This window comes from Gobius niger (assembly GCF_951799975.1).
Source record: "Gobius niger genome assembly, chromosome: 24".
Lineage (NCBI taxonomy): Eukaryota > Metazoa > Chordata > Actinopteri > Gobiiformes > Gobiidae > Gobius > Gobius niger.
Genome location: NC_136875.1, coordinates 15,182,955 through 15,194,293, shown reverse-complemented (window position 1 = coordinate 15,194,293; position 11,339 = coordinate 15,182,955). Strand labels below are relative to the sequence as shown.

General features: G+C 46.0%; 1 protein-coding gene across 1 annotated transcript in view; it reads left to right on the top strand.

Annotated features, from left to right (window-relative positions):
- The window catches only part of dgkq (diacylglycerol kinase theta), a gene marked incomplete at its 5' end in the record, with an annotated part of 14,240 nt that extends 4,068 nt beyond the window's left edge, over positions 1-10,172 (top strand). The window contains 8 exons of the mRNA XM_079582403.1: positions 440-591; positions 1,580-1,728; positions 3,864-4,042; positions 5,214-5,314; positions 5,377-5,523; positions 6,836-6,947; positions 7,039-7,191; positions 10,017-10,172. Of these exons, the coding sequence (XP_079438529.1) occupies positions 440-591; positions 1,580-1,728; positions 3,864-4,042; positions 5,214-5,314; positions 5,377-5,523; positions 6,836-6,947; positions 7,039-7,191; positions 10,017-10,115 (1,092 nt within the window). The 3' untranslated portion in view covers positions 10,116-10,172. The remainder of the gene's footprint in view (positions 1-439; positions 592-1,579; positions 1,729-3,863; positions 4,043-5,213; positions 5,315-5,376; positions 5,524-6,835; positions 6,948-7,038; positions 7,192-10,016) is intronic.
- Positions 10,173-11,339: the final 1,167 nt, after the last annotated feature.

Genomic DNA, 11,339 nt, shown 5'->3' with positions numbered 1-11,339 from the left:
TAGTATTTACTCCCCCAAGACAAATAAGAAGTTAAAAAATCCTAACTGCAGTTGCGCTTTTGGCCTCAAGGGGGAAGAGTTACTTAGTACTGCTTGAAATCTCTCAAAAAATACCAACATAAACATCAATTTCAAACATTTCTGAGTCGACGACATCAGTACTTTTTCTTGAGTACGTGTCCCTCTCCCTCTGAATACTAGTACGGCAGTTCTCTGTCTCTTGCCTTTCGTGTTTTCGGGTCAGATCCATATTTCATTTCACTAAATGGACCTGGAGCTTGTTTCATTAATAATAGTTGAACTGCAGTAACTCGCCCTCCTCGAGTCTGAGCAGGATACTGTAGTAGTAGCAGTAGTAGTAGTAGTAAAAACAGGAGTAAGATAAGGCTTTATTGATGTAAAAGTGAAACAAATACTCTGTGTATTGTTGTGTTTGCAGGTGCAGAGCTTGTGCCCCGACGAGCAGCCGCTCCTGGTGTTTGTGAATCCCAAAAGTGGAGGCTTGAAGGGACGAGAGCTTCTGCACAGCTTCAGGAGGATCCTCAACCCACACCAGGTCTTCGACATCAGCCACGGAGGGCCTTTACCCGGGTAAGAGTACTGCAGATACTTTTACTGCTACTGCTACAGCCACGGAGGGCCTTTACCCGGGTAAGAGTACCGCAAATACTTTTACTACTACTGCTACTGCCACGGAGGGCCTTTACCCGGGTAAGAGTACTGCAGATACTTTTACTACTACTGCAACTGCCACGGATGGCCTTTACCCTGGTAAGAGTACTGCAGATACTTTTACTACTACTGCTACTGCCATGGAGGGCCTTTACCCGGGTAAGAGTACTGCAGATACTTTTACTACTACTGCTACTGCCACGGAGGGCCTTTACGGTGGGTTTAGCCCTGAGTTAGCCCTGGTTGAGCCCTGGTTTAGCCCTGAGTTAGCCCTGGTTTAGCCCTGGTTTTCACTCTGGGTTAACCCTGGTTTAGCCCTGGTTTAGCCCTGGTTTAGCCCCGGTTTAAGCCACTGGTTTAGCCCCGGTTTAGCCCCGGTTTAGCCCTGGTTTAGCCCAATGGTTTAGCTCTGGTTTAGCCCTGGTTTAGCCCTGGTTTAGCTCTGGGTTAGCCCTGGTTTAGCCCTGGTTTAGCCCTGGTTTAGCCCTGGTTTAGCCCTGGTTTAGCTCTGGTTTAGCCCTGGTTTAGCCCTGGTTTAGCTCTGGTTGAGCCCTGGTTTAGCCCCGGTTTAGCCCCGGTTTAGCCCTGGTTAGCCCTGGTTTTGCCCTGGGTTAGCCCTGGTTTTGCCCTGGTTTAGCCCTGGTTTAGCCCTGGTTTAGCCCTGAGTTAGCCCTGTTTTTTGTCCTTTACCCGGGAACGGCTGCACGTGTTCCTCAGAGCTCCTTCTCTCTGAACGTCTGTAGTGAAGTATGGTCTGGTCTCCTCAGGCTGCACGTGTTCCTCAGAGCTTCTTCTCTCTCTGAACGTTTGTAGTGAAGTATGATCTGGTCTCCTCAGGCTGCACGTGTTCCTCAGAGCTTCTTCTCGCTCTGAACGTCTGTAGTGAAGTATGGTCTGGTCTCCTCAGGCTGCACGTGTTCCTCAGCGTTCCCCGCTTCCGGGTGCTGGTCTGTGGGGGCGACGGCTCCGTGGGCTGGGTCCTGTCGGTGCTGGAGACCGTCCGGCACAAGATGGTGTGTCGAGAACCGCCGCTCGCCATCCTGCCTCTGGGCACAGGTAACGACACGTGTTATTACCCCGACCCGACCCTGACCCGTGTGTTATAACCCTGACCCGTGTGTAGCTCTGCATTAGCTCTGTGTTAGCTCTGTGTTAGCTCTGCACTAGCTCTATATTAGCTCTTTTTTAGCTCTGCATTAGCTCTGTGTTTGCTCTGCATTAGCTCTATATTAGCTCTTTTTTAGCTCTGCATTAGCTCTGCATTAGCTCTGTGTTAGCTCTGTGTTAGCTCTGCATTTGCTCTGTGTTAGCTCTGCATTAGCTCTGTGTTAGCTCTGTGTTAGCTCTGTGTTAGCTCTGCACTAGCTCTGCACTAGCTCTATATTAGCTCTTTTTTAGCTCTGCATTAGCTCTGTGTTAGCTCTGCATTAGCTCTATATTAGCTCTTTTTTAGCTCTGCATTAGCTCTGTGTTAGCTCTGCATTAGCTCTGTGTTAGCTCTGTGTTAGCTCTGCATTAGCTCTGTGTTAGCTCTGCATTAGCTCTATATTAGCTCTTTTTTAGCTCTGCATTAGCTCTGTGTTAGCTCTGCATTAGCTCTATATTAGCTCTTTTCTAGCTCTGCATTAGCTCTGTGTTAGCTCTGGCATTAGCTCTATATTAGCTCTTTTCTAGCTCTGCATTAGCTCTGTGTTAGCCTCTGCATTAGCTCTGTGTTAGCTCTGCATTAGCTCTGTGCTAGCTCTGCATTAGCTCTGTTTTAGCTCTGTGTTAGCTCTGCATTAGCTCTGTGTTAGCTCTGTGTTAGCTCTGCGTTAGCTCTGTGTTAGCTCTGTGTTAGCTCTGCATTAGCTCTGTTTTAGCTCTGTGTTAGCTCTGCATTAGCTCTGTGTTAGCTCTGTGTTAGCTCTGCGTTAGCTCTGTGTTAGCTCTGCATTAGCTCTGTGTTAGCTCTGTGTTAGCTCTGCATTAGCTCTGCGTTAGCTCTGTGTTAGCTCTGCATTAGCTCTATATTAGCTCTTTTTTAGCTCTGCATTAGCTCTGTGTTAGCTCTTCATTAGCTCTGTGTTAGCTCTGCATTAGCTCTATATTAGCTCTTTTTTAGCTCTGCATTTTCTCTGTGTTAGCTCTGCATTAGCTCTGTGTTAGCTCTGTGTTAGCTCTGCATTAGCTCTGCATTAGCTCTGTGTTAGCTCTGCACTAGCTCTATATTAGCTCTTTTTTAGCTCTGCATTAGCTCTGTGTTAGCTCTGCATTAGCTCTATATTAGCTCTTTTCTAGCTCTGCATTAGCTCTGTGTTAGCTCTGCATTAGCTCTGTGTTAGCTCTGCATTAGCTCTGTGCTAGCTGTGCATTAGCTCTGCATTAGCTCTGTGTTAGCTCTGCGTTAGCTCTGTGTTAGCTCTGCATTAGCTCTATATTAGCTCTTTTTTAGCTCTGCATTAGCTCTGTGTTAGCTCTTCATTAGCTCTGTGTTAGCTCTGCATTAGCTCTATATTAGCTCTTTTTTAGCTCTGCATTTTCTCTGTGTTAGCTCTGCATTAGCTCTGTGTTAGCTCTATATTAGCTCTTTTCTAGCTCTGCATTAGCTCTGTGTTAGCTCTGCATTAGCTCTGTGTTAGCTCTGCATTAGCTCTGTGTTAGCTCTGCATTAGCTCTGTGTTTGCTCTGCATTAGCTCTATATTAGCTCTGCATTAGCTCTGTGTTAGCTCTGCATTCGCTCTATATTAGCTCTTTTTTAGCTCTGCATTAGCTCTATATTAGCTCTTTTTTAGCTCTGCATTAGCTCTGTGTTAGCTCTGCATTAACTCTGACCCGTGTGTTATAACCCTGACCCGTGTGTTATAACCCTGACCCGTGTGTTATAACCCTGACCCGTGTGTTATAACCCTGACCCGTGTGTTATAACCCTGACCCGTGTGTTATAACCCTGTCCCGTGTGTTATAACCCTGACCCGTGTGTTATAACCCTGACCCGTGTGTTATAACCCTGACCCGTGTGTTATAACCCTGGCCCGTGTGTTATAACCCGTGTGTTATAACCCTGACCCGACCCTGGCCCGTGTGTTATAACCCGTGTGTTATAACCCTGACCCGTGTGTGCAGGTAACGACCTGGCCCGTGTGTTATAACCCTGACCTGTGTGTTATAACCCTGACCCGTGTGTTATAACCCTGACCCGTGTGTGCAGGGAACGACCTGGCCCGTGTGCTCCGCTGGGGGGCGGGCTACAGCGCTGAGCCCCCCCTCTCAGTCCTGCAGGCCGTGGACGAGGCGGAGCAGGTGCTCATGGACCGATGGACCATCCTGTTAGACGCTCAGGAGCTCAGCCAGAGCGGGACCGACCCCGAGTACCTGGAGCCGCCCAAGGTACGTTTGTTTAGCCCCGAGTTAGCCCTGGTTTAGCCCTGGTTTAGACCTGGTTTAGACCTGGTTTAGCTCCGGGTTAGCCCTGGTTTAGTCCTGTTTTAGCCCTGGTTTATCCCTGGTTTAGTCCTGGTTTAGTCCTGAGTTAGCCCTGGGGTAGCCCTGGTTTAGCCCTGGTTTATCCCTGGTTTAGTCCTGGTTTAGTCCTGAGTTAGCCCTGGGTTAGCCCTGGTTTAGCCCTGGTTTAGCCCTGGTTTATCCCTGATTTAGTCCTGGTTTAGTCCTGAGTTAGCCCTGGGGTAGCCCTGGTTTACTCCTGGTTTAGCCCTGGTTTATCCCTGATTTAGTCCTGGTTTAGTCCTGAGTTAGCCCTGGGGTAGCCCTGGTTTACTCCTGGTTTAGCCCTGGTTTATCCCTGATTTAGTCCTGGTTTAGTCCTGAGTTAGCCCTGGTTTAGCCCTGGTTTAGTCCTGGTTTAGCCCTGGTTGAGCCCTGGTTTAGCCCTGGTTTAGTCCTGAGTTAGCCCTGGTTGAGCCCTGGTTTAGCCCTGGTTTAGTCCTGTTTTAGCCCTGGTTTAGCCCTGGTTTAGTCCTGTTTTAGCCCTGGTTTAGCCCTGGTTTAGCCCTGGGTTAGCCCTGGTTTAGCCCTGGTTTACTCCTGGTTTAGCCCTGGTTTAGCCCTGGTTTAGCTCTTCTTTAGCCCTGGTTTAGCTCTGGGTTAGCCCTGGGTTAGCCCTGGTTTAGCCCTGGTTGAGCCCTGGTTTAGCCCTGAGTTAGCCCTGGTTTAACTCTGGGTTAGCCCTGGTTTTGCCCTGGGTTTACCCTGTTTTAACCCTGGGTTAGCCCTGGGTTAGCCTTGGGTTAGCCCTGGGTTAGCCTTGGGTTAGCCCAGGTTTAGCCCTGAGTTAGCCCTGAGTTAGCCCTGGTTTAGCCCTGGTTTAGCCTTGGGTTAGCCCTGAGTTAGCCTTGGGTTAGCCCTGGGTTAGCCTTGGGTTAGCCCAGGTTTAGCCCTGAGTTAGCCCTGAGTTAGCCCTGAGTTAGCCCTGGTTTAGCCCTGGTTTAGCCCTGGTTTAGCCCTGGGTTATCCCTGGTTTAGCCCTGGTTTAGCCCTGGGTTAGCCCTGATCTGGACCTGATCTGGACCTGATCTGGACCCGGTTTCTGCCTCGTTTCCAGATCGTGCAGATGAATAACTACTTCGGCCTCGGGATCGACGCGGAGCTGAGTCTGGACTTTCATCTGGCTCGAGAGGACGATCCGAACAAGTTCACCAGCAGGTACGACTCGGGCCTCACAGGAGACGAGACCTTCACAGTAAAAGCCCCGTGTTCCTCCTCAGGTTTCACAATAAGGGCGTGTACGTGAAGGTGGGGCTGCAGAAGATCAGCTACAGCCGGAGCCTCCACAAAGAGCTGCAGCTTCAGGTCGACTTCGAGACGGTGCCACTGCCGAGCATCGAGGGCCTCATCTTCCTCAACATCCCCAGGTACGAGGGCCTCCTCTTCCTCAGCAGGTACGAGGGCCTCCTCTTCCTCAACATCCCCAGGTACGAGGGCCTCCTCTTCCTCAACATCCCCAGGTACGAGGGCCTCATCTTCCTCAACATCCCCAGGTACGAAGGCCTCCTCTAAAGGTAAAGGTAAAGCTAAAGCTAAAGCTAAAGCTAAAGCTAAAGGTAAAGCTAAAGGTGAAGCTAAAGGTGAAGCTAAAGGTGAAGCTAAAGGTGAAGCTAAAGGTGAAGCTAAAGGTGAAGCTAAAGGTGAAGCTAAAGGTAAAGCTAAAGGTAAAGCTAAAGGTAAAGCTAAAGGTAAAGCTAAAGGTAAAGCTAAAGCTAAAGGTAAAGGTAAAGCTAAAGGTAAAGCTAAAGGTAAAGCTAAAGGTAAAGGTAAAGGTAAAGCTAAAGGTAAAGCTAAAGCTAAAGGTAAAGGTAAAGCTAAAGTTAAAGCTAAAGGTAAAGGTAAAGGTAAAGGCAAAGCTAAAGCTAAAGCTAAAGCTAAAGCTAAAGCTAAAGCTAAAAGCAAAGCTAAAGGCAAAGCTAAAGGTAAAGCTAAAGGTAAAGCTAAAGGTAAAGCTAAAGGCAAAGCTAAAGGTAAAGCTAAAGGTAAAGCTAAAGGTAAAGCCAATGTGTTTCTCGTTGTCACTGCTTTTCTCTTTGTCTAAGAGCTCTAGATTGTTAGTCCTGGTTTAGTCCTGGTTTAGTCCTGGTTTAGTCCAGGTTTAGTCCAGGTTTAGTCCAGGTTTAGTCCTGGCTCAGTCCGCGGCTCTGCCATCTCTGATAATGACTGAAGTGTGAGTCAGTCACAGCTTTGCTTCTGCATTTGTGCTGAAGCTGCTCATGAGTTCAGGCTTTTTTAGACTCACTGTGGATCATTTACTGACGTTTGGAGAGAAAAAGTTTTTGGACGCCTCCTACCGGAGCTTTTCGGTCGGTACCCAGTAGGAACCGTTTAACGGTGCCAAGCCCTAGGTACGAGGGCCTCCTCTTCCTCAACATCCCCAGGTACAGGACACGCTGGAGAAAAATGGGAGGAAACTCCTGAAAAATGTGGGTAAAAAATGTAAATAAATAAATATGGAGGTAAAAATATATATGAAAAACCAGGGGAAAGATTGTGGAGGGAAAGGGGAAATGTCGGCAAAATATGGGGATTTTTGTTTTTTAAAGTGAAAAAAACTATGGGGAAAAGGGATTTTTTATTTTATTTTTTAGTGGTTGTTTGTGTTTGAAATAACAGGGGAGGGGGTGGAAAGTTCCTGTTCAGGACAATGATCTTCTTGTTGGTTCTGTGCCTCCTCAGCTGGGGCTCCGGGGCCGACCTGTGGGGCTCTGAGACGGACGGACGCTTCAGGAAGCCGCGCATCGACGACGGGCTGCTGGAGGTGGTGGGCGTCACCGGAGTCGTGCACATGGTACAGACAGTTTTTACAGCCCGGCGTGTCCCTGATCATGTTTCGTGTCACTTTAATCGCGGGGGTCCCTGATCATGCGTGTGGTCCTCAGGGGCAGGTCCAGAGCGGGCTGCGCTGTGGGATCCGCATCGCTCAGGGGAACTACATCCGGCTCACGGTCAGTAAGGAGGTGCCGGTGCAGGTGGACGGAGAGCCCTGGGTCCAGCCGCCGGGACACATCATCATCTCCGCCGCCGGCCCCAAGGTGATTTAAACCCTCAGCCTCAATCAGCCACAAGGTGTTAAAGCAGCACCAAGTAACGTGTTTACCCTAATAAATCCTTCCCGTAGTCCCTCTGAGGGTAATACAAGTGTTAATGGGATGATTGGGGGGGTCTTTCATCTCCCCCTGGTGTCTCTGGCCAGAAAACCATGCCTGCAACTTTCCTGCCTCCGAGTCAGAGTCACCAATACACACTAATGGAATCACGAAGAAGAAGCTAACGGGCTAACGGGCAAAGCTAACTGCGGGCTAACGCCACTTAAACAGTATTTACAGCCAAGTTTGAGTGACAAAAATGATCTCCAATGTGTGATAGAGACAGAACAGAAAACATGAAAACAGTTAAGGGGGAAACAATTTGGAGAAAAATCTAAATTGTCTCTAATTATTCAAAAACTACTTAAACAAACGCTGAATCATGAATATAGTTTCTACTAAATAAAGATACAAAGACATGGGGAGGAGCAAAGTGGTTCAACAGCCCATAAACACATAAATAACGGAGAATGCTAACTTGATGCTACATGTTAGCATCGGGCTAATGCTAACGGTTAGCTAGCGCTAGCTACAACTGCCGTTTTTTCACTTCTACTGAACAATCTGCTGTGAGAAAATATCCAGATGGGCCCGATTTACACCTGACTTTATTTATGTGATAAATAAGTTGATATTCCACCAGAAAATGGCTAAAAAGAGGGAAAATTGTGTTTCCCAAAAAATTCTATTTTCCCCCTCGGCGAGGCCACGCCCCCTTCTATGACGAGACGCGTCTGTATCTATGTGACAGTCGTGTGAGAGTCATGTGACCTGGGTTCATCTGTGCTGAGAGAAGACCTCGGCTTTGGGACAGTTTTTGTTTCGTGTCTGAAACCAAGTCTGAATTTGAGCGTTTTGTCGGTTGCCGTAGTTACAGAGTATTATTAGTGATGCAAACAGCTGGAAACATCCTGAAGAGTCTGTGAGCGGTTTTGTGTTTATGTCACGTTGTTTTTACAGAATCACCACCGGAGTTAAAGTGTCGCCGCGCTCTCACTTTCCCCACATTAAAAACACTCACAAACATCGTTCTGATCCAAGTTAAAGTTCTAGTTACTGTATTGACCGTAATACCTGGTGGTATTCATAATTCAGCGTTTGTTAAAGTCGTTTTTGAAGTCCAAGTTGTTTTCCCCCTTAACTGTTTTCAAACATGACCTTATATGGGCGATTCCAGAGACGCGTCTGTATCTACAGATACTTTCTCTAATTATTCAAAAACTACTTTAACAAACGCTGAATCATGAATATAGTTTCTACTAAATAAAGAAACAAAGACATGGGGAGGAGCAAAGTGGTTCAACAGCCCATAAATACATGAATAACGGAGATGCTAACATGATGCTACATGATAGCATCGGGCTAATGCTAACGGTTAGCTAGTGCTAGCTGCAACTGCCGTTTTTTCACTTCTACTGAACAATCTGCTGTGAGAAAATATCCATATGGGCCTGATTTACACTTGACTTTATTTATGTCATAAATAAGTTCATATTCCACCAGAAAATGGTTAAAAAGAGCGAAAAAAGTTTCCCAAAAGATTCTATTTTCCCCCTTGGCGAGGCCACGCTCCCTTCTATGACGAGATGCGTCTGTATCTATTGGATGAACAATATCCCTCTGTCCCTTTGTCTTTTCTGTCAGCGTAGTATTTACTCTCACGGACAATAATGAGCATGAACATCCTACGACACCTGCAGTGGCGCTTATGGCCTCTAGGGGCAGGAGTTACTTATTGCTGCTTTAAAGGAATAGGCCACCGTTTTTACATACTGAGATATGTTCTTACCTTAGCTTAGACGAGTTCTTTAGGACCTGTCTGATCTTCAGTCACGTAAACACAGCGCAGACGGCGTTAGCATTTAGCCTCTCCCTCTCTCCTCTATAGCTCCAAAACAGGTCAAGATAGAAGCTACCAAGCTCTTCCACGTTTTCCCTATTTAAATATGGTTACGTGAAGTGTTCCACTACAAAGTATAATTACACACAATTAAACAATGTGGATTTTCTAAACGGATAAAAGGGGGACTATATTGTAAGGCGTAATAATACCAGGAGTAGTTTGGCATCCGCGCAGTAAAGTGAAGATTACTGTGCGGATTTCGATTCATTTTTTGTCACATTTTTGTCATTTTTTCGTCATTGTTTTATCACATATTTGTCACTTTTTTTTTCAAATCTTTTTTTGTCCAAGTTTTTTTCACTTTTTTATCATTTTTCTCGTCATTTTTTGAATAATTTTTTTTGTCATTTTTTCATCCATTTTTCGTCACTTTTTTGTCAATTTTTTATCAAATTTGTGTCTTTTTTTTGTCAATTTTTTTTATCACATTTTTGTCTTTTTTTTGGTCAAATTTTGTCAAATTTTTGTAATTTTTTTGTCACATTTTTGTAATTTTTCTCGTCATTTTTTAATAAATGTTTTGTCATTTTTTCCTCCATTTTTTGTCACATTTCCATCATTGTTTTCGTCTCCGTTTTGTCGCTATTTTCACAGCTTTTTTCCAGAAGCTTTTAGATTGGGGTAAAGCCAAACTGGAGAAACTGTGCTCGGTTCAGGCGGGAGTTAAGGGGTTAAAGCAGTTTAAACAAGGTCCATTTTTTTTTTAACATAATCTCCTTATTTTTGCCACAATTTTCCCGACAATTGTTCCACACATTTGAAGATGAACCCGATATTGGACATTTGAATATATTCTTAACATTATTGTTCTGTTTTCCTAACCCCAGACTGCTGTGTGCGCTTCAGTTTCCTCTCCGGTGTTTTCCAGGTGCGGATGTTGCGGAAGTCGAAGCTGCGGCAGAAGAAGGCGTCGACGGCGGCGGCGGCGAAGGACAATCCGGCCTCGGGCAAAGACGCCGTGCACTGACACTTTCGGGACAGAGGGGGCGCCGGTCTGAGCGAGTTTACACACTGCCACAGGAAACCACAGACTCGCTTTAGTTTCCAGTATAGATTTAGCCCGTTTTAGTTTCGTCCCTGGTTTCCGTTCACTTCAGAGTCTAGTCTCGAACACTAACACAGAGGAATCCCGAAGTCCCGTCGTTGCCGTGGTGACCGTGGCGTGTGCGTCAGTAGCAGTGAAACCCGGTTACCGTAACTGTTGTGGAAACGTGCAGCTGTTTTTCGAGTATTGCAAATATCGTCTGTGGAAGTCGTGACGTCCCTGAGCGAATCCAAACCCGCCTCGTCTGCACAAAACATTCACAAATGACGGAAAGTCTGTGGACGAACGAGAGCCGCGCGAGTCAGGAGGAGAAACGAGCGATGGCGAAGTCGTCCCGGCAAAAACACCTCGTTCAGGAACATCTTCTGGAAAAACTCTGACCCCTGAGTGACCCCTGAGTGACCCCTGAGTGACCCCTGAGTGACCCCTGTCAGTGAACTGTACCAGATAAAAACGTTAAAACAAAGTTAGCACAAATATATTTAAGATTTAGCGAAAGCTTTCCTTATTTTCACTTCCTTATTGGACACTGACAGGAAGTGACATCAGCTGTGTCCGAATGTCCACCCTCGTCCTGACCCCTCATTCACTACACAGGCCCGCACTATAGGAGACTATATAATCACTATATAGTCACTATATAATCACTATATAATCACTATATAATCACTATATAGTCAATGATTGTGTTGGTGATTTGGACAGAAGCCACGACTTCCTCCGAGCTGCGTGACGTCACACGCGCTGCGGCTGCAGATTTATTTATTTATTTTATTTATTTATTTTTTACAAATGTTCATTTTATGAAACAGAACGACTGTTTTGTCACTTTTACAGGCGTTTTATTTGACATTTAAATTAAAACTATCATCACAAAAAAAAAAAAAAATCACTCAAAGACATTGGTTGGTCAGAGCCCGGAAACACCAGCAGATTGAGTGACTACATCTGATAAAAGTCGCTAAACTACGGGAATAAAGTATTTCTGTGATAAAAAACAAACTCAGAGACAGTGGAATATTTATGGATAAATACGAGTCAGATACTTTATATTTAACATGGATTTTACATGAATGGCTTGGATTATTCGAGAGGAAGCTCTCGGTCATTTAGCTCAAGCTAAAGGCTAGCAGCTAACGTTAGCAT